At 43.6% G+C, this 23,551-nt stretch overlaps 1 protein-coding gene across 2 annotated transcripts; it reads right to left on the bottom strand.

The window, feature by feature from the left end:
• Window positions 1–1,218: 1,218 nt before the first annotated feature.
• Prdm1 (PR/SET domain 1) lies at window positions 1,219–22,844 on the bottom strand. 2 transcript variants are annotated; one of them, XM_028858965.2, is made up of 8 exons: window positions 22,534–22,595; window positions 21,045–21,123; window positions 20,684–20,932; window positions 14,132–14,251; window positions 10,767–11,019; window positions 5,022–6,100; window positions 4,661–4,789; window positions 1,219–4,282 (listed from the first exon to the last, which is right to left on the bottom strand). In XM_028858965.2, the coding sequence occupies exons 1-8, from the start codon at window positions 22,593–22,595 to the stop codon at window positions 3,707–3,709; spliced, it is 2,547 nt and encodes an 848-aa protein (XP_028714798.1). In that variant the 3' UTR covers window positions 1,219–3,706. The 2 variants fall into 2 exon arrangements, with proteins under 2 accessions (XP_028714798.1, XP_028714796.1); XM_028858963.2 differs by lacking the exon at window positions 21,045–21,123 and having other exon boundaries at window positions 22,534–22,844.
• Window positions 22,845–23,551: the final 707 nt, after the last annotated feature.

The following is a 23,551-nucleotide window of genomic DNA, read 5'->3' as shown; positions in this document are numbered from 1 at the left end:
TCCACCCACAAGTGTTCCTGAGATAGGCAACACTCAAGAAAACAAGACATGATCTACCAACTAAAGAATTATGATTTATGTTAGGAATTGTTACACCCTAGATCTTGTAGGACTTTTAAAAAGAATTATTCCCACTATGGTTCTGCAGAATTTAGGCATCTAACCAGCACCACTTGGCACATTGTGACTACAAGGCTCTGTTTTTCTTCACTACACAGTTGTATGTTGGCAGCATTTCAAATTCTTGGCACAGATATTTAAGAGAATTTAAAGATACACCAAAAGCAAAAGAAAACGTAAGGAAGTCTTGAGCATCTAAATGTATGAAGACTCACTTTCTCAACATGCACTTAGCATGGACTCATGAACTTGTAATGGTGAAATGGGAGCCATGAAAAACTTTGTAAAGGGCTTTAGGTCGTTCCCCAGAGAGCATTAGCACTCTTTAGACTTGTTTCCTATTTTTATCACCAAAAGGGAATCAAATGTACTTGTGCCTTCTCTCTGGGAAGAGGTTTGGTTCTGGAACATCCATGAACAAGAAAGGAAACTTATTCCCACCGTATGATCCATGAGGCCCAGAGCCATGCCATCATGAACCCTGGGTTTCTCACTAAGAATGCCTAGATTTGGATTAAATCATCCTTTTGGAAATTCACATTAAACACCCGAGTTGCAAATGTGCTTTCCAAGTTGATGAGGGGTGGAGTTTAGGGCTTTCCTTGTGACATGCTTTGTGTTAGCTTGAAGCTGCAGAAAGAATGCTAATGTCACCAGTGGGAAATGTTCCTGAACTCAGCTTCCCAGGACCGCTCACCCACCCAAGAGCTGAGTACAAGCACACCATTTCTGAAATAGGTCCTAGTGTTGTTCCTTGGCTCCTCACTGTGACCTCAAGATTATCAATAAACATCCATAACTCATAATGAAAGCAAAACTGTACACCATTGAGAGTTATGACATTCCCATCCTGAACACAGTCTGGGAAGCTAAGCAGGGTCGGGCATGCTTAGTACTTGAATGGGAGCCTTATGAGGTACTATATACATGTCAGGAGAGTGGGAAATCCGGCATTATAGCTGGTACTGCCGGGAAAAGAGGGAGCTGACGGAGCAGGGGGAGACAAATTGAAAAATCTTCATTCAAAATGTGATCCAGTGACACCCTGGAAATCGGGACAAAAGGATAGGGCATCTTATTCAAGACACTAGACAAGCATTGATAAAGCATGAACATTTATATTTAATTTACATTTTAACAATTTGCACATAAATAACAATGTAAACCAGTACGTAAACATAAGATAGTTTGTTGTTCTAGCAAAGTAAAAAGCCAATAACTTTGGTCAGTTTTAACTCTGAGGGGGAAAAAAAAATAAAACCACTGTTCATTGTGGGCTCAACACTCACATGTAAGAGGCCTAGGAGGAAGACAGATGGCAAGAAAAGCAATTAGCACTGGTAAAACTCCTCCCAAGAGAGAAAAACATGGGAGGAAACCATTGGGAGTTCACTAGAAAGAAATCGGATTTGGTGTCAATGTCACGTCATGCTTTGGTTTACCTACACTTAAGGACTGTTTTCCTCAAACACAGATGCATCCAGAAATGTCAGTCTGGAGTCGGGCTGCAGCTCAGTGATAGCTTGCCTCTCGAGCATGTGTGGAATCTCTAGTTCTGATCCTTGTAGGTGAAGAGAAGCCCATCTTGCTGTTCACAGCAGCAGATAAGTAAGGCTCTGGGGCTTCCCTGGATGAGCTGAAGTTTTTCTCTTTGTAAGTTGATAGATATATACAAAATGCTAAACTTAGTATCACACTGAAGAGTGAGGAGGTGTCAGGGTTCCAAAGGAGGGGGATGAAGAAGAGTATAGTGGAGATGAAATGATTTTTATTTCTGTGACCCAACTGACACAAATGGAGCAGAACAATCAAATAGGACAGATGATGTTAGGAAGCAAAATGACATTTCTATTCCTCCCTAGTTGCTACATGGCAACTACCTTACCTCAGCACCGAGGTGCTATGGTCTCTGGTCATAGGCAAAGTGGTGCACAAGCACCAGTGTGATCGTGAGGTCATGGAGTTTCAAGCAAAACTTCAGAAAAAGGTTCTTTTTGCTCCTTAGGAAAAGTAGGTTCTTTTACATGGCTTGGCTCACAATTTAAGTGGTTATAAATATATTATATATACACATGGTATAGTGGTATAAATAGACTCATAAATATACATCATTCTTTGCTACACCTTGAACACCAACAGGTAACCTTTGGGCTTAGACGAGTACAAGACAGAACCACCCAGCCTACCATTCTGGAGCGCACGTGCTCAGCTGAGCAGCAAGTCATGAGATGAGACATCACTTCCTGCGCTCCTACTGGATACACTCAATGAGGTAATTGTTGTTGAACAACTTTGCAATGCCCTTTCATCTTGAATTAAATTATAAAATGCAAAAACAGAAACACTGAGAAAAGCTAGGTTTTACAGAAATTACAATTGATGTTTTGGGGATAGGAATGTTCATCACCCGCTTAACCTAAGAGGACAGGCATACCCGTTTCTTTGATTTGTTTTGTTTAGTTTTCTGTTAGTTTTTTTGTTTGTATTTTAAATGTGGCCCGAGCCTATCTACATCAAATCCTTCTTGGTAGGGCACCACCTTTGTGCAAATTTGACACTAAAAAACAAAAACACGTCAACAACAAAATGACACCCAGACTCAAGCCCCTAACCCTCACACACACAATCATCTGTGCTAAAAGACAGATTCTCGGTGGTTTGAATATGGCATTTTATCTTCTTCACATTTTCAGATAACACACTAGGATGCCAAAGTCATATGGCCACTCAGAATGGTCCTATGACATTGGAGATAGGGAGACCCTATGTTTTTGGAGGGACAGGCTGACAAAGCCTGTCACCATTTTGTTAAAATTGTGGCTAGGAGGGGAAAAATAAACTATCATCAGAAACATAAAATATTCCTTTTCTGTTTCCTTCCCCTCAAATTATTGCTAAGTAATTCTGCACACATACCCTCAACTTATACAATGTTGTTCAAATGATACTATCCTCTGAGTTAATACACCAACCATATGACTTTGGCAACATCAAAACCTCATTTTAAAGCATTATTATAGAGAAAGGTTGACTGAAATCACACAGTTGTTTACTAAGTCTCAGGGATCTCAACAGATGTGCAGAAATTATCTACAAAGAGTGGCCACAAAGACAATAACACATTTATATTTAAATTACAAAGAATCTTTCCAGTCATTGTAAACTTTTTAATTATTGCTTTTTGAAAGATAAACTGTATAATAAATTATGAACTATTATCATTGAAAAAATAATTATGGCTAGGCAATAGTTTTAGTAATAGGAAGGCTATGCAAACATATCCACACAAATATTCAAAATACACAGGTTCAAATATATAGACATGGCTGTAAATAAGTGTATATATATATATATATATATATAATATGTATATATGTATATAGAGTGAGTCTTTGCCTCATTTATGCCCTGAGATTTTGGTTACTTTGGAGTCCTTCTTTAATTCCAGAGAGGTTTGGGGAACCACCTACTGCCAGGAGTTTTGCAGATCTGGAATTGTTTATAAGCAACTCGATACAGGCACCCTGACTCACCAAGTCATAACCTAAGAAGCAAAGCAAAACAAAACACTTGTTTTCTGAAAATCTTAAGGATCCATTGGTTCAACTGTTTCTTGTTTGACCTTTACAGGTACCAGAGGTAGTGGGTTGCTGTGAGGCAACTTCATGAGAGACAGGTCTGATGACTCATAGAGGCTGCACCCCGAGGAGAGAAGTCCGTTCCCCATGTTTCTTTGCAAAGACACTTTCAGGCCAGTTTCTTCTTTCTCTTTTCTGACCACAGAGAGAATCTCCTTCTCCACCATAGAGGTAACATCAATGTTGTCCTCCATGTCCTCAAGACGGTCAGCATTGTCGCTAATGTCAAACTTTTCAATTTCTTCATTGATTCGGGTCAGATCCTCCAGAGGCAGCCCGGCAGCTGGGGCCACAGGACAGTTGCCCTTCAGGTGGACCTTGAGGCTGCAGAGATGGATGTAGCTCTTGTGGCACTGGGCACACTTGTGGGGCCGCTCCCGGGTATGTAGTCGCTTGTGCAGCTTCAGGTGCACGAACTGAGTAAACTTGGCGGGGCACACCTTACACTGGTAAGGTTTTTCTCCAGAGTGCAGTCGAAGGTGGGTCTTGAGATTGCTTGTGCTGCTGAATCGCTTGTGGCAGACCTAAAGCCCAGAGATGAAAGAATACAGAGAAAGGACAGAGGGAAAAAATCGTAAGATTAAATAAACATTGCCAATGGGAGGGGCAAGACAACAGGTCAATACCCAGCTACCTTGGGAGACCAGAAGCCTCTTAAGGGCACTTGCGGTGTGGCAAGCAATAAGGGGAAGGCGCTGTTTATCTGTGGCCATTTCTCCACCCACTGTTTGCTAGCTGTGTTATCCGCCCATCACTGGAGCCTGCAAGTAGCCAGAGCCTCCAGGAGCATCACAGCGTCAACAGCTTGTGGCAAGGCAGGAATCTTGTGTTGGCTAAACAACACCGGAAGGCAACGCTACCGATATTTTTCACAGAAGTTCTACCCAGAAAACACTGCCCACCTGGCATTCATGTGGCTTTTCTCCTGTGTGTACCAGGTAGTGTTTCTGCAGGTGGGCGAGCTGAGTAAAACCCTTGTTGCAGGTCTGGCATTTGAAAGGCCGTTCTCCACTGTGCACTCTCAAGTGGACCTGGGAAGAAGCCACAGGGGTTAGCTCTAGAGTTGAGATGAGGCCTACCACTTAAGCTTCTGCTCAAAGAGCCAAGTGTGTGCCATGCAAGGAACTTAAGAAAGGCATCAAGATAAACCCCACATTTTCATTATTCAGCAGGCAGCACCCACAGAGCCCAGGCCCAAGCTGGGTCTCCTATGGCTCAAGTGCAATTAGCAGCCCTCAGCCTGGCAGATGTCTGGAGGCCTACCTTCAAGTTGGAGAGCTGACCAAATGTCTTGGCACAGACATTACACTCATACTTGATCTTGCCGTTCTGTTTCTTCAGCGGGTAGGGAAGAGTCTTGTAACCAGTCATGTTTCTTTTGTTTTTTATGAGATTCATGGCTCCGTCAGTGCTGGGGGCTGCCATCACTGCTGAGGTAGCTTTGGGTTGTACCACGTGTTCCGATGTGGCTGCGGTTCCCGCCGTTGGAGACCCGCTGGGGGGGCTACTCTCGTCCTTCATGCTGGCGGCAGCCCCGGTAAGGGAAAAGGCACTGTGGGGCGCTGGGATGGGGTGCTCCGGTGGAAGCAACCTCCGGGCTCCATCTGAGGGCAGGGAACTCGGTAGAGAAGCTGGATTGAGCATGGGGTGGGGCAGGTTGCTCCCACCAAGGAGGTTACTATAGACAGGATACAACCTGGGGAAGAGGCTGAAGTTGTTGATGCCATTGATGTTGCTCATGGTGCTCAAGCCGTTGGAACTTAGGCCATAGGGTGGCAATAGGAACTTGGGGTAGTGAGCGTTGTAAGAGGGAATGAAAGCCGGTGGGAGGTGGGGGGCAGGTGCATAGCCAGGGTAGGAGCCCAGGCCCTCGGAGCCATAGGAGACATTCAAGTAGGGGTAGGAGTCCCGGGGTTCTGGGGGTGACACGGTGTTCCCCGGGCTGCTGTGGGGGCTGGAGCTCTTGAGGCTCTGCTCAGGGCTACTGCTTGCCGGGGGGCTTGGAGTTGTGGAAGACGGAAGGGGGCTGTGAGTAATGTAAGTGGGTCTCTCTATCCCATAGGCCAGGGACGCTTTCAAATAGTCTTCTGGCAGAGGTGCCCGGATAGGGTAAACAACCCGGGGGTAGAAGGGCATGTCGGGGCTCCCATTTTTCCTAAAGCCATCCATGTCCTTTTCTGAAGTGAGGGGTGAAATGTCGGAACGGTAGAAGTCCTTCCTTTTGGAGGGATTGGAGTCCAGTTTTAGGATTTCTTTCACGCTGTACTCTCTCTTGGGAACATTCTTTGGGTACAGTTCATTTTTCCCACCACTGTATTGCTTTGGGTTGCTTTCCGTTTGCGCTAAAATGAAGAAGAAAGGGCAGTTACTCAGACTGTGGAGAGCCGAATTGAAATCAGAAAGCATCCTCTCTTCTTGAGAAACCCTGAGCAGCAGCTGGCAGTACAGAGGCTAGACACCTGGCCCCTACCGCCTCTCACTCCAGAGGGCTCTGGGCCACCCACACAGAAGCACTGCTCCACTTCCTCCGAGGGGGAAAAAGTGGGAACAACATCAACAACGAAAACGGGACCACTGGCAGCCTCCACACGGGCCCAGCACCATTCGGATGAGCTCGTTTCCATTAGTGCAAACTAGGACCGAAAAGTGCTGTTCAAACCGGAACGGTAGAGCGCTCACTAAGACGGGGTGGAAAAATACAGGGGTGGGGGGTTGTCACGGGTTAATAAGTCATTCTGATGTTTGCAGTTTACCTAAAGGAAATCGGCACACTCTGCAAACTTAGATGGAAGATTAAAACTAGTTTTAAGTAATGAACTGTCATCAATTTTCAGCTTGATTATTTAAATAGGAATCCCATAAGGCCCTGTTCAAACTGCCTGTGCCAAATAGATTAAGGACATGGATGCTACCCTGTATGGCCGTTGTTGGACAGTACAGAATTTCACCATGGTTCTAGTCTAACTAAGCTACCATCTGGGATGTGTCCTGGAATTTCGAGGTGTGACAGCCCACCTCTGCCAAACCACAACAGGTACTTCCCAAGCCAGTTCAATTACTTACAGCACCAAAGAAAACAGAAGCAGCCAAGAGGAAAACATTTACTCCTAGAGACAGCATATATTCCCTGGTAACAATGAGGACCTTCCTAGACTACGGCCCTCTGGCCCTATTACCCAGGGAAGATGAAGCCTGCAGGAAAAGCCTCAGCTCAACTTCCCTGGCCAAAGACAACACATAGGATGCACAGGCTGAGCTCTGGTTCCTACCCAGGAGTAAGCCGAGAGCAATGAGGAGGGGGCACATGGGCACATGGGTGCTGCAGAGCAACATTCTTGTAATTCTCTGCTATTGAAGATGTAGCAGGTTCTGGATGATGTTTAAGACACTGTAAAAAAGTATCCTTTGTACTCACATAAAACAGCCCTGTTGGGCTTAACTGAGAAGGAACTCCAAGCTTGTTACCTGATAGGTCTGAAGATGAACACTTTGGAAGCCCAGAACTAAACCTTTCAAATCCATTCTCCAGGCTGACAAGCTGGAGGGATTCAATTCCAGTTGGAAAGCCCTTTAGAGGCTGTTATCTCCTGCGGGCTGTTATCAGTTACCCCTGGGCAGCCAGAGCCCCAGAATAAACACAGTGGACACCACTATCAGGGAAGACACTGGGGGGGGGGGTCAGTGACGGAAAGCTTTCTGAGGGAGAGCAATTTCTCAAGCCTCTAAACCAAAATAAATATCCCCTTATCAGGCCAATATCAGTCTTTCGGTGAGGCCCAGCAGGCAGGAAGTTCAAATTGTCACTTTTGTTTTTTAAAGCTAAACTGGTAAAGGAAGAGAGACAAGGAAACTGGAAAGCTGATAGGCAAGGCATCCCACAGTCACAGGAAGGGATTTACTGGAGGTTAAAAAAAAAAAGGTAATGATTTGGAAGCATCCTCAGGTCAAAAGAAAAGAAAAGAAAAGAAAAGAAAAGGAGGCTGTGTGTACATAACCCTCCTAACTCTGCCCTTTTTTTGGGGATGGGTCTTACTATACAGCCTTAGTTGGTCTGGAACTTGCTCTGTAGACCAGATTGGCCAAGAAATCAAGAGATCCACCTGCTTCTGCCTCTCAACTGCTGGGATTAAAGGTGTGGGCCACCACACCCAACTCTGTGCCATTTTTATGTGGCAAATCACATCAAAGCCTCATAATGTTTTTGTAGTAGCTCCACAAGTGGAAATGTGACAAATGAAAGCTCAAAGTATAAGGAATTAGCCTCTCTCCCAGTGCCCGTGTTTAATCATGTGTTCTTGCTAAGCACTTCAGTTACTGAACTGATCTGAAGCGAATGGTTCAGTCAACAAAGAAGTCAAAACTTCATTTTCTCTGCGACACACATAGCATCGTGTTTGGTGTCTCTGTCTTCAGAAAAACAGGCCAACAGCTTACTTGGAAGGAATATCTGCAGCAAAATGTCAGTGTCTCTAAAATACTTTACAGCTGGAAATTATAGACTGTGTATGAAGGTACATTTTTAAAAACTCATCCTTCAGCAGCTGAGTAATCAGAGGAGCTGGTATCATTTCTAACTCTCCCACTTAGCAGCTTGAGTTAACATGAAAAAGAAAATCAAGATCTGTTTTTGTTCTTAAATCTCAAATGGCTGTAGGCGGACAGAGTCATTTCAAGAGTGAGCTGCCTCTGAGGTTCTGAATGGCTTAATTATGCCGACTCACATTTTCGATCTATAATAAGCACCCCCAAGACGCCAAGAAAGAACCTAGAAGTTCTGCAGTAGGCAAAACAAAGTCTGTTTTCAACTGAAACCGAGAAAGCAGGTTAACATTCAGAAGTCTATAATTTGGTCAACTGATTTCTAGATGGGTTAGTTAGATAGATAGAAAAAAGTTACCAAAAAGATAGGGAGGGTTAGGAGCTAAATTGAATAGTCCTCTTTACCTGCTTCCCTCCCTTTCCTTTCTTACCAGTTTATGATTTCTGGCCGCCTAGCCTCCTTCATCCCATCCCTAGTCTTTCTCCGCATGTCAGTCCCTAGGGACGTTCTGAACAGACCTCCATTACGCTTTAAGCATGGAAATCCAGAACAACTCATCGTGGACACACACTCTACCTATTAGGCCTGCCTGATGAAATGGTGGAAATTTTCCTGATCACTGTCTCAATCATCAGTTGCCACACCTGAGCCAACAGGTTTCACAATCAGTGGCAGGAGCCTTGTAGTGCGACTGCATTGTTAACTCTTCCTTTAGCAGGAATATCAGACAAAGGGTGTGCCATTTCACAGTATACATCACAATTACCTCTGAACACACACACACACACACACACACACACACACACACACACACACACAATCAATGCTTGAGCCAGCCATGGTGGGCACATGCTTGTAACCCTTGCGTTTCAGGAATGTGGGTGAGGTCAGAAGTTGAAGGACATCCTTGGCTGCCTATCAAGTTTAAGTGAGCCTAAGCTGAATGAGGCCCTGTCAAAACAAAAACAAAACAACAGTAATAAAAAACAAAATTCAAACATAGGAGGAGAGGGACCACTCCCTTTGGCTAAGATGGATGGTACCTACCATGTTCAGCTCAAGGGCACACTATGCTGTGTTAACGGCCCTGGGCACAGAACCTATAATGTGATCCTACAGGAAAGCTGCTGAAGCTGTGATTTTTCAGAAAACTGAAAATTCCTGACAGCCTGAACATTGTAGAACAAACATGGACAGCTAGACAGAGTATGCTAGCATTAAGTCATTGGTCTTAAAGTTAAACTACTAAAATTAATATTTATTCCCAATGTCTCAATGGTAAAATGTGGACTATATTTAGTCTCCAGGGAAAGCAAAGGAGACAGCATAGTAAAAACTGGGTAAACAACACATTGGAATTCTCTGTAGTTTTCTGGAAACGCTTCCTCAAGGTTGAGATAGTATCAAAATGAAAACTTTTGCTGGGAGGTGGTGGTGCCTGCCTTTAATCTCAGCACTTGGAGGCAGAGGCAGGCAGATCTCTGAGTTTGAAGCCAGCCTGGTCTACACAGTTAGTTCTAGAACAGCCAGAGTTACACAAAGAAATTCTGTCTCAGAAAACCAAAAATTAAATCCAAAACAAAACCCCCCAAACAAACAAAACCGAAATTTTTAAACCTTCAACATTCATTTTAATCAAAAGGTGGTCATTTAAAAAGTGCTATAACCCAGAACATATAACCAGAGTTATAATAGAAGTTAGAATTTTTTATTCTTAAATTCTTCTTTAAGGTACTTGAGAATGACTGAAATAGAGGAATGCTTTGTAGAGGTCATGACAGCAATTTTAGCCAAACTTAAAAAAAAAAAAAAAAGAAAAAAGTAAAAGCTTGTAAACCTAAGGAACCAAGAATTTGTCAAGATAAAGCGATAGGTGGTTACCGTAAGACTGATTAAAAGATGAGATTAATTCACTTTACCATAAGGAAGGAAGCTAAGATATGAAATCTTTTAGGGTTATTCACTTAGACTACTTGAACAATTATGACAGGTTTTCTAGAAACAGCCTTCCACATTAGCTCATGGCTTTATCCACAGGTGTCTTTCCAAGATTTCAATGAACACACTAAGCCCTGACACATTACGGCAATAAGGGACTGCAGCCCGCATGCTCAACATGTCCATACCAGTCTGCATTATGCCTCCAATTGCCCCCTTTGCATAAATTAGAATTGGAAATGTATTTCTTCCTGTAACTTACTGAAATCAACATTCAGAGTAGATCATTATATATATAATATATATATATATGTATATATCTCACATATAATAAATATTTGATGAATAAGTTTCATAATAAGGAATAGGGATATTAAAAATGTTTTCCTCTTCCTAGTCTTAGCTAAAGCCACCTACTTAGTCCAACAGGTGATGAAGCCCTATAATTAAACAACATGTTATTAGCTCATAGGGGCAGAACTGACATGACTGGCATTTTTGATTTATTTTTTGTTCTGTAATCCACTTACTGAGATTCATCACTGTGAGCTCTCCAGGATAAGGATAGTGAAGGCGCTCTGCAAAGTCCCGACAATACCACACAAGAAGTTCCTGGTTGGCAGGGATGGGTTTAATGGTGTAGAAGTAGATGTTCATCCCGTTCTGACAGGCAGCCAGGTTTTGCTCCCGGGCAGAGTGAGCTGGATTCACGTAGCGCATCCAGTTACTTTTCTCCTCATTAAAGCCATCGATGAAGTGGTGGAATTCCTCTCTGGAATAGATCTGTCCAAAAGAGAGGAAAGATGTAGTGTTGAAAAGCAGCTAGCCCAAAGCCAGGGAAAGCTTCCCCAAATCTCTCAGAATAAACACAGGCAAGCAAGGCAGCACATGGGATTCCAGCCCTCACTGCCTAGTTAGAGAAAGAGTCGGATCTCTGGTCTGGTGGGAATCATCTTGAATTAGCAGAAATGAGGTAAGGTACATTTTCTCAGTTACCTTTTCCATTTCAATTGTATAGTCTTTTCATGTGTGTGGTGGTGGGGTGGATAGCAAAGGAATAAAACACAAAACCTCATCTAAAGAGCAGCCTGGAGTGGATGAAACTGCCCCCGGGAACTCTGGCTACAGTAGCGAACAGCGAGCAGCGACTGCTCAGCACACTTCCAACTATGCTGACTTTTAGTGCTTTGAGTCACTGGGCAGAGCAGCAAGCTGAGTGAGGACTGCGTCAAACCGAGTCTCGGCTTTTTTCTATGGCCTCTGTACGTGTGTTTCCTACACCTCCGCCCGGGGCTCAGACTCTGCAAACATCCTCCACCCCCAACCCTGAGTCCCACAGTAACACTTGTTCAGATGAATACTTGGAACCCTGCCTTTTTGTGGAAACACTGGGTGGGGCAAAGGTGAACTTCACCTGCCATAACAAAGTGAGCCACTGGCACAGAGGCCAGTTTGGCAGTCTACCGAGAAGTCACTTTTCCTCTTGGTAAACGTGTGCAGCCTTGTGCCTCTCTCTCATGCCAAAGGAGTAGACATTCCCCGGTGTCTGTGAGGATGGCTGCAACAGCACACACAGAATCACGCTTTGGGAATTTTTGAAAAAGAAGAGGAAGAAAAATGTACGGTTCCTGTAAAGAACAGAGTTTGTCCTCTAGCAACGCTACCTCTGGCTAAGTAAAAAGGCATAGTTAAGAACAGGGAGAGAAAAAAAAAAAAACACTCTTACTGAAACCAAGGGGTAATAAACTCACTCCTTATCTTCTCCAGAAAGTTCCTTTCCTTGAAGAGGCACCACCTTCCTTCAGACCCCAGAGCTTTCTTTACACACAGGACAGTCAATACCTGGTCATCTGCAAACCGAGTCTCCAAGAGGTGCCGTGCTGTGCTGGCTCACCCCAGAGAGCTCTATCGGGCAGAAGGCTATTGCTTTATTCTTAGTCACACACTGGCTGTGTGAGCGTTTCTGTATTTCTCTCCAGCGTTATCAGAAATAAAAAGGAACTCTGTCCCTTTAATACAGGCAGCAAACAGCAGAATCAGTTTCTTTTAAGAGTGACTTCCTGTGAGGGGGATGTATGTGGCTTCATCAAAGCAGCCTGTGAGAGCTTCCGCGGTGTGTCTTGTTAAGAGAAAATGTAACAAGACTGGGTGAATTCAGCTATCAAGAGGGGTTTTCAAGTTTGTTTACTCTGACGCGCAAACTTCCAGGAACATGGGGTTCCAGCGCTCTTGCACTGGGGCGGAAACTGTCGCAGATGTGTTGATCCCAGCTGGCTTTCCACGACTACAACTTACTGTATCCTCGTTTAAAAACAGACCCGTGGATGCCATGAAGTCACACACCCCAAGAAAATAAAACCATGCATTTGTAAAACGCACACGGATGCCTGCTTTTCCATCTATTATCAAGAAGATTAAACACGTGCTGACTCATAGTACAGTTACAAGAAATGTCACTGGTTTCTCAACTTGAGCATCTCTTTGACTGTAATTTGCATGAAACCCTTTCATTCCTCACAACAGATGTTCATATTCCTGCCTTACAAATCAGGCTTTTCCAACATGGGAGAAGTTTTCTTCCCTACAGTCTTTGTTGCATGTGAAAGGAAAACCTTTCTGTTCATTATTATTAATTATTATTATTTTGTAAATCTTTTAATGAAACAGGACTGGGATAGAAATGGGAGATTCTTAGGTGTTTCTTGACTATTTTCAAAATGACAATGTATTAATGAACATGTCAGATTGTCTTAGTTCAGACCATTTGAGGCCAAGATTAATCTATGGCTCCCATCTGAGAAGAGCAATAAAGGTAAAAATGCACTCTTATTTTCACATTGTAGGTCATATAGTAATATATTTTAACACTAAATAATTATTAAATAAGCAAAAAATTGAGAACAAATAATTCTTAACAAATCCACAACTACAGTTGTCGAAGTTAGCAAGTAAGTGTCTGGAAATAAAATGTCCTAGATGTAGAGGAATCTCTCAGGAATAACTTCACAAGTAATTTCCTAACCAAAGTCATGATAAATTACTTATGCAAAAATATCAGCCAGGTTACACATGATCCAGTCTTGGTTATTACCATATCTTCAGGTGATGTGTACTTTATGTCTGTATGAGGAAAAGTGCCCACTAAATTTATATAAATAGTTCTTCATTTGTAACCTGAGCACACCGGAGACATCTTGGGGAAAGGGAGGCTGACTTTTCCTTTATCCACTCCCAATTTAGATTTTACCCATGAATCCCTTCTCTTAGGTCACCTCAGAGTCCTTGCAAACCCTGACATCCCAAGAGACTGCATCAGTCAGACCTTTGAAATAGCTGTACTAGCCAAGTCTCTCATGTCACATGCATGTCCGGATTTTCCTTATGCTTAGCGACTGAGGGTGCTGTCAAGTGTTTTACAGTGCTGAGAGATTTAAATAAAATGACTTCTGTGGTCATCCTCTGCCCCACTAACCCACCTTTTACCTATCCTTTTTTAGTGACATTTCTCTTCAAGATAATTCATTTATGATAACTCTTCCATTCAACTGAAGTGAACTCAGCAAGAAATCAAGAGAGGGTGAAATCGAAGGCTTGGTGACTCATTACTACTTCCTCGAAGGGAATGCAAATGAACCTGCCCTTGAAGCAAGCAGCACACTGTTTCCTTTCATCACAAAGCTGGATGCAATGAGTTGCAAAAATCAAGATTCACATGGAGTCCCTATCTCACCACCTACAGCAGTATTTCCAGAACGTTTAACCAGTTTTATCGAACTTGCTTGGAATTCCAATGCTTCCTCGGCATTGTTTCCCATCACAGGCTGAAAAGGAAGTGGCCCTGTTCCTTAAGCTCCATCTACCCCAAATATTGAAAAGTCTTAAAAATGTTACTTACCCGCCAAAAATATTTCCTGTTGGCGTTCTTGGGAACTGTGTCATTGGTATAGATTTCACCTATCAGGGGTCCAAACCTCGTTCCCTGTGGTATGTACTCCTTACTCACCACACCAATGACCTACAGAGTAAAACATGAACTCATTACACAGACTTCAAGATGTCAATCTTGTTACTTTAGTGAATTGAATTGTCCATTAATAACCTATCAAGATATTAATGATGATGTTAACAGTAAGCTTCATTACGGAGGCTGCCCGGCTCTTGACTTTATTGTTTTTCATGCTAGAACACCAGATCAGCATTCTGTTCTAAGAGAATGAGCGGCGTAGGGAGACGTCCAGATTCGACCCTTCATTTCCTAGCTCCCTCCTTCTCCCTCAAACCATAAACATAGTGTGCTTGAGGGGAATAAAAGAGTTTTAACCTCAGAAACCAAAATAATGCTCTTTAGTTGTTCCACAGAGGCCGAAGGAACCAGAAACCAAACACATTAAGTTTTTTTTTTTTTTTTCATTCCAGATGAGGTTTTTCCTCCCCCCTTGTCTTTCCCTCATAGCTTGTAAGGGTTCTTTACTAGAAGAAAGATCTTTCAAGTAACTTTGTTCTTCTCAACATCTACTCAATGGTGGTCAGAAGTCCCTCTTTGAAATGGAATGTGTAATGAGGAGACTGTGGGTTCTAAAAGATGTGGCTTCTAAGATCTGAGGAAATGACCTTTTCAGACTGAAGCCCTGGTGCATCACGACTCTGTGGGGTTTACTAAAGAGACATGGTAACTATGGCGGTTCTTCCTTGATCATAACTTTCTTTTTAGGGTACTAAAAAAATCAGACACAACCAGGAAGCAATTCAAACGAACTCTGAGAACTACTCAGAGTTCACCTTTCACAGTAGAGATTTGCTTTCTCATTTTAATATTTGTTCTGGTTCAAAACAGTAAGGAATGTCTTCCTGAAGTGACCAAGGGCAGTGTAAAACATAATATTAATTTCTACTTTTATTTTTCTTGGTGGCTCTTGTATAATTATATACCTGAAATGGCAGGTGCAAGTAAGTGAATTAATGACTGTTCAGACGGCTTGCAGTGGAATCCAGGACTTTGGTTATAATACACATTAGTAACCTCATTCAATCCATCAAAACTTTAACCTCTGTCTAATATGAAATAAGCAAACTTGCATAGCTTGCACAGGCCACTCTTTCTCATGTTAGTTTTTTTAAATCATCAAATGCCCTTTATTCTTAAACAATTTAATATTTAATATATAGTTAATGGTGCATTCTTAAGACAGGAAAGGGGTGGAGGAGAAAATTTGCTCTACTCAATCCAACTCGAAACAAAGTCAGTGAGTTAAAGGTGTTATTTTTGGTCCTATATGAATTTGTGGCAAAGGTCTGAAAAAGGCAGATGTTCATGTCCTCTCCCCTCATTACATCTGTCTATGCTTCCAAGAACGCTTCATCACTGCTGCTGTCGGTTACAGCCCAGCTTTGGGGAGGTGGGAGCATCTCAGAGCAGAGGCTCTGGAGATAAAAATATACCCAGAAAGCCTGGCTAGCCTTCCCTGGTCACGGGCTCATTTAGGACAAATTATTGAACCTACTTTGTAAAACTCATGGAATTGTCTTCTATAATACACACGTTATTAGGCATTTACATTTGAATGCTTATTCCATAATATTAAAATGCCAAACAGGAAAAACAAATAATGCCATTTGTCAGTGAGCCAATAATTAGCAGCTGATAATTTCAACATATCCACTTTAAAGCAGTAATTTTAAGAAAGGCACTAGACTGGTTCATCAACTTTGCTTTAAATTATAGCCTCCTGCAGACAGTGTCTTCAGAGTCAGAGCTTGCTTACCAACAAGGAGCATTACATTGAGGTCACAGTTTCCCTTCCAAATTGCTATTCTTCTTTCTACAGAATGGCCTCTTGGTTTTCACCTATCAATCTTACCCTAAGAAAATACATTTTCCTGTGGCCAAAAGGAAGTTAATTAGAATCTTGTTCCTACAACAAAAGAATGTGGGGAAGGCATAATCTGTCTAGTATCTTTCAAGCACAGGTATGGACTCAGCACTGTAGAAGTTTAAATCAGTATTGGAAGCACCTAACATCTGTAACCTCACACATGCAAATGGACAGACAAGACACAGAACAAGGGAAAACCAAGCAGCCTTTTTAAGAAATAAAGTATCCGTGTGGCTTCATATCCCAACTACTCTGGAGGCTGAGGTTCAAGGTCTGTCTGGGAAATACAGACAGACTGAACTTCAATATTAGATGATTTTTATGAATAAAATAGAGCCTTAATAATCAGAATTCCTACTATACGCAGAGCTGAGGAATACAGATGAGCACTGACAGATGAAGAAACACAGTTCAGCATTCTGAGATTAGAGGAATCCTGTTGCTTCTAAGTCACCTATCTATCACTAGTGGGGGTGTATGCTTAATCATAGTACACAGGAGTCAGAAAGATCACCAGCTTGTGGCCTGCATTCAGACTACAGACATCTCAAGATTCGATCTCAGAAAACAACATCAGCTAAACCATCTGCATCCACTCCAAGTTCAGCTTACTAATCATAATACACAATAAACACCTCTGTGTCAAATCCATGTCTGCTTTATTAGTCAAAGAAGACACAAAAACTGCAACTCTAACACGGGGATGGGAGCCAGAGTTGCTCTTAATGGAAAGTAGAAAACCAAGGTAGAGGTCTCTGGTCCCCAAAAACCCAGATGAGTATCGTAGCCCAACCCCACCTCCCTAACCCATTATTTACAGTGTTCTATCCTAGGAACAAGCAAATGGTACAGAGAGACCTGGCCTGTGCTTTGAGTTGCACGGTGCTAAAAACACTAATTAAGAATGTGCTCACCTAACTGAGGAAGGAAACGTCACTGGAACTGACCAGGGTCCTAAAGAATTACTGCTGGGGACTGGCAGCTGTGTACTTTCTATAAACCCATCAGTAAGAGGAGAAAGAGGCTTCCAAAGGCTGCCCATGCTTCCTCTGCCCCACGGAAGCCCTTCCAGCTTGCTTCATGTGCTGAGGTGACCCCTCTGCCACCTGGGCACATCTGTCTCTGTCAGTGCTTTGGCTGCAGAGTGTAAACTGTCGAGCTTTAAGACAAAAGCCAGGCCTTCTTTTCAACTTTACAAAATAAAGATTATTTTAAAAACAGTTCAGGATGGAATGAATGAGAATATGGAATGAAAGTCTGATAATAAGGATAATGTAGGCCACCCTTTAGAGAGCGTGCAATATACACACACAAGAAAGCACAGGGATTTGAAAGAGACTCTTCAGTTCTGAATGTGGTCTGAGCTTCCACACTTCAAATTAAGAGTACTTTAATTACTTGTTATCTGTCTCCTCTCCGAACTTCATCAAATTAGGGATTTTCCCCCTATATTTTTAACTGTAAGGGTGTAGACCAAGATGTCAGTCTGTATTTCACTCCATTGTTCAAAGGAATGAACAGGTGTTTTGAAAGTTTTCCAACTTCGTTATCTTTATATTAAAGGAAATGTGGTAATGCCTTGCCATACACTACAAAATAAAAGTTTGTAGGTGGAATTGCATGTTATGGTGAGATCCTTTACAGATGGCTCAACTTAACAATGTACCTCAACTGGAATGGACACCAAGTCCCTACGCTCTGCCTGACGTTTGTCATCACTCTACTGCAGATCAGAGTCTCAGAGGAGCCAAGTGCCTCTTGAGGACAAGCCCCCTCAAACGACAGCAGAAATCTGTCCTGGACACTGCTCCTAAACCTTCAATGATTTTTCTGTAGTCAAATAATCACAGATTATCTCAGGAGGCCAAGGGGAAACTCCCTACAAAAGAATAACCCACCAGGTTAAACGTTCTAAAAGTTTTAAATAGGATGTCTGTATTTAGTTTTAGATCTGGAAATAGGAAGTAAGAACAGCCTCAATAAAAGTGCAGAATGATTCTGAGCCAGATCTAAAAATTAATGTTGAGACCAGAAATACAGTTTGTATGTTTTGTTTTTAAACCAAGGGGGTGGGGGTGGGTGAGAAGGTGCTGACACATAGCACAAATTCATAATGAAAAATGATCTTGTTAAAAAAAAAATTCCCCAGGATGTCAGCACACAGTACATAAAGTAACAGCTTTTGCTATTTTAATGAAAACATTTAAAGATGAGTGAGATAAATCAGTCAGATAAAAACCTACATGTAGAAAGGCCTTTTCCCTGTTTCCACGACTCATGGGACTCAGAGAATTAACTGAACAATGAAACAACGATAATGTATGTAAACATTTCAGCGATTCTAGACACTTCTGTCCTGGAACTGGTTTGCATCTATCACACTCTCAATGGCTCAATTCTGCCATTCTCTTTCACCACCCTTAAGGAGCTGTCCCAAAGTTCAAAATGGGGTGGGGAGAGACAGAGACAGAGAGATGAGACAGAGACAGAGAGAGACAGACAGAGAAAGAGAGATGAGACAGAGACAGAGGGACAGAGACAGAGAGAGAGAGAGAGAGAGAGAGAGAGAGAGAGAGAGAGAAACAGGCATACATTTTGGTGTAAGCTTAGGACAGGATGATATTTAAGTTGTTTCCTGGATGCTTTTGTGACTGAGGACTGAAGAGGTACTACCCCCTATTCAACTGTTTCATTTAAGTAAAATACCGGGAAGAAGGATAACAGAATCCCAGCTTCCTACGTGCTATGAAGGACTCCCCTTCAGGAAACAAGTACTGTCTCTTTCTGGTTGCTTTACTTTGCAGAGAGAGGGAGGGATTCAGCAGAAAAAAAGGGAACAGGCTTAGTAAAAAGACGGCTCTGAACTAAGTCAAGATGATAAATAAAACCACAGTGACACCAAGAGGGACCAGGGTAGCATGGTCTAGAAACACCTGGAGCAATCAGAGAACTTTGCTCCCGGTCTGAGCCTGGCTGTCGTTACATAGCCTTTGGGGAAGTTGACTATCTCTCTCTGAACCTTGAACTAAATGATCTAATAGCATAACTCCACTCAGCCGTGATTTCCAGTAGAATGACAAAAATTGAAAAACTTAAAAGAGCTGAACTGAGAAGGACATTGTAGGCTAACAAAGCAGAGGATCCACAAAATAGGGGTCTTCATTTCTATCCCAACAGGCTGCAGAGTCAGCAGGACATGAATGACCCTTTTGAGGGGACAAATATTTAGTCAAATTTGATGTGGAAAAAAACACACTACACCTTTTAAAGCCTCAGCCAGGCCTCAAACGCCCAAACAAATGCTACATTGACTCCAAGAGCTACAGCTCAGAGGCTTTCTACTGAGAACATTGCTTTCAGGAAGAGGTATAATTAAGGCTGACCTCTGGGGTTACATTTTTTTTTGTAATATTTATACACAAATTACAATTTAAATTTTGCTTTTAATAAAATCTAGCGCTAGTCTCCCATCAGAAACAAAAGACAGGAGCGGGGCTTTAGTGAAACTCAAAGCAGAATTCCTCTCTTTAAGTTTGGATCTCTCTCTCCCCCTTCCTCCTTCCCAAAAACATTGAACTCAGACACACAAACAGGAAAGAGACAAAGTGTTTCCCGACTCCCGGATTCTTTCACATGCTGAAGGAGGAAAGTGACTTAACACGGCCATCATGAATACTTCCAGGAGCAAATCTGGGATTTTTACAACTCAGGATGATCTCCTTTTCACTGCTCCCCAAGACAGTAAGTACCAGACCCTCAGCACTGGGGGTGAGGGCTGTGACGGTGGGAAGTCTGCTGGAGGCTGTCCTCGGCCACTTAGCCCATCAGAGGACAGCAAGCGCAGTAGCTGACTCTCAGAACAAGAGGTAGCTCTCAAATCACTTCCAAGCCACACATCGGGCCGGCTTTAATTGTTATATAAACTGGTAAACACAACTCAGGTGCTCCTCAGTTGCCTGTCCCTTTGAAACAACAAAGAGCGTACCCACTTCAGAAGCCCTAAGGAGTGGGCCTGCCAGCCTGGCCAAGGTGAAGAAGCTGCCGCAGGTAAACAGTGGTTAGTGAAGTCATCCTGACAGAGGACACTTTTACATGACCCTCGTTCTCCCGGTTAATGCCATCCCTTCAGTTAATAAACATGTCAAGGTTTTGAGAATAATTTTAGAAACCCAGCTAATAAAGCTGGCTCGTTAAAAAGAATAAAGCCATCTCACGAGCAAAAGGAGACAAAAGAAAACATTTTTTCCCCCCAGAAAACTTCCTTCTTTAAAGCTTTGTACAACAGGGCCAGTGTGGAGAGCAGAGCTGCAGCTGCCTCAGAGTGCTGCCCACCCGAGCTGCGAGTCAGCTCTTCCAAGACATGTCAGTTTGCCAAAAGATTTAACTGTTTACTAATTAGTATAGAACAGCTGACGGTAGGAGGAAATGAATAGGAATTGGCTTGGAGAGAAAGCAATGAAAACCGTGACTAGAGCGATCAATTATTTGTCAATGCGTGTAAATCCTCATGGTTCTCAGAGATAGTGGGAGAGCTGCCCAAGGGCCAGTCAGTCTTCACTGAGGCAGAGGCTTACCTCTTTGCTGTTGGTGGTGGCATACTTGAAAAGCAGGTTCCTTGGTAAGGATGCCTCTGCTTGAAGAGAAGTACCCCCGTCGGCGCCGGAATCCCAGGGGTGGTCGTTCACTATGTAGGTACACTTCTCTTCAAACTCAGCCTCTGTCCATAGAGTCATGTCAGCGTCCTCCATGTCCATTTTCATGATCTCAGTCCTCTCCGCCAACCCTTGAAACTTCACGGAGCTGGAGCTACACTTAGGGGCAGCCTGGAAGAGAAGGGAAAGGCCTGTAATCCCCATGGTCCGACGTTCCTGTGGCTCCCTCTGAGAGGCTATGACTAACACAGTAGTCTGAAGACTTTAAGAGCTGATGGAGTACTTGTACAGTTGAGTAAGAGTCCAAAGTCGTATAAAGCAGACTGCCTTGAAGAAGCACGATTTTAAAATGCAACCCTTGGCTGAAAACAAAACAAAAACATATATATATGGCAACATATATATGGCAACTTATCAGGAGAAAAAGAACAGCTACCTTTGAACAATCCTTGGCTTTACCTCTGAAGGCAGAAATAGGTTGTGGGCGCTGCTGCGTCCTGTGTCCCGGGACGCCTGGGGTCATGGCCGCCGGACCCTCAGCGCTGTGGAAAAGCTGCCTCAGAGAAGTGTCACAAACAAGGAGAGGAAGAGGAAGGAGCGCTGTCTGCCTCTGAATGAAGCTAAAAATGGAAAGCGCGTGTGGTGCAGGAGCGGAACCTAGCCTGCCTTTTCCAAATGGGGAAGACTGAACTTTCCCACCAGCTCCCTACGCGGAACAACTTTCAAAACAACTGGGTTGTCACCCTCCCTCTGGCGGCTCGCCTCTTTCATCCTCTAGCAGGGAAGCCCAAAAGTGCATCCTGCCAGCATCCCTGAGCACCAGCCTTCCCGAGCTCCCATGGACCACAGGAAAAGAGAAATGGGTGAAGGGGGAAACACCCTGCAGCCTTTTTGGATCGGAGGACATCTCGAGCCAGATAGGAAAAATAAAAAGCAAAACATAAAAATATTCAATAGAATTCCCTGAAGAGAATTCCTTTAGGAGCTCTCAGCCACAAATAGCACTTTCCATTTAAATGTGAAAGTGCATGAATTCCCAGAAGTCACCCAAGTGGCACAGCTTTACTGTAACTAAGTTCTACAAAAGACTCCGGGATCCTCCTGGAATCGGTGCTCCCTCGGAAAAAGTGCTTCCCAAAGAGGAAAAAAACAAACAAAAAAACAAAACCAAAAGGATGAACAGCCCCTCCAACGCATTCCCACGTAGATGCGACAGATTAAAATTAGGAGTAAGGATATCCATGTAAGAACATGCGCTAGGAAAATGTAAACACTGCGAGAGAGTCGCTCGAGGTGTTTTTCACGTTTCCACACATCTTCCCTAAATATCATGCTCCTGGGGTGGGGGTGAGGGGGTGATGTTTGGATGTCTTTGCCCCAGTTACAACTTAAACTCTTCATTTAGTTCCAACACGTAAGGTCATGTTGGACAAACGATGTTAAAGTTAATAAAATTGAAAACGTAAGCCAACCCGGGATAGTGGCTTTTGCTGGCAGCGGGTGGGGAAGCGGGGAAGCCGACTAGAACCACTACTGAAATTTCAGTGAATTGACAATTATATCTAGAACTGAAAGGGTTAATGATTCATACGGAAAAAGTCTTTTTAAATGTTTGACAGTGCTCCGCGGACTAAAGCAGAAGCGTTGGTTTCTACTGCAGCTGCATTCTTAAAATAAATAAATAAACAAATAAATAAAAAAGAAAGAAAAAAAGAGAGAGAGAGAAGAATAAAGTTTCCCGATCAGATTAAAAAGAGAATCTAGTTCCTTACCAAGGTCGTACCCACACGTTTTTCCAAGAGAAGATCCCACATCTGAGATAAGGCTCGCTCATGTCCACCCAGTCCACATCCTCCCGCGTCCCGGCCGGCCGGGCTGAGCAGCACTGACGCGCACCTCGGCGGTCCCTCCTTTTCTACGGCCGCGCGCCGGGCTAGCTCCGGGCGGACAGGTGCTGCGCGCTGCTCTTGCGTCTCGGCGACACTGGAGGGCCGAGTGTCACGGCAGCACTGTCTGTGCTCGCGAGCGACGGCTCTTCCCCCTCCCTGCCTGCCTGCCTGCCGCAGACTTCTCTACCCACTGACGGGTCTGATTCACTCCTACCAGCCGCCGGGATGGGGGCGTGGCCGCACCTGGACGGCCCAGCCGTGCGGCGCGGGGTTCAGGGCTCCCCTCCACCCCCCCCCACCCCCACCCCGACTGCGAGCCACGGCAGCTTCCTCTCTTTGCAAGTGAATTTCAACACGGACTGGGAATCTTCTGACTTCCCTTTGCGGGCGCTCGCCCTCCACGTTTACTCACGCCGCGATTGCGATTGTATTCTAAGTACTCCAGGACTGGGAATCTTCCTAATTCCCTGTGCTGGCGCTAGCCCTCCGCGCTTACTCACTCTGCGATTGTATTCTAAGGACTCCAGATCGCCTGCTTCCTGTCGCGGCAGACTGGGGCGGGCTGGGGGGACTACTCCGAGGAAGAAAACCCAAGTCACCTACACTTGGTGTCTCAGTTACAGGATCCGACTTACTCGGAAGGAGAGAGTTCAAGTATTTCGGCATCACACGCAACACGAGGACGCTGTGTAGTCCTGGAGTCACTGCCAGTGAAATAAGTATTCTGAGGCGTTTCTCCTCTACTATCTAAACACCCAGGATTTCATTTTTCCTGCTAACTGAATACATACAGCTTGGGTAGACTTAACTTCCTTCTTTCAACCATTTGGAAATAGGGAAACAGGAAAAAGTTATGATCATATATACTAGTTTTGTTGTTCCCACCCCTCAGGCCCAAACC

This window comes from Peromyscus leucopus, chromosome 8a, assembly GCF_004664715.2.
Source record: "Peromyscus leucopus breed LL Stock chromosome 8a, UCI_PerLeu_2.1, whole genome shotgun sequence".
In the NCBI taxonomy this organism is placed as follows: Eukaryota; Metazoa; Chordata; class Mammalia; order Rodentia; family Cricetidae; genus Peromyscus; species Peromyscus leucopus.
This window is presented reverse-complemented; position numbering and strand designations above follow the sequence as displayed.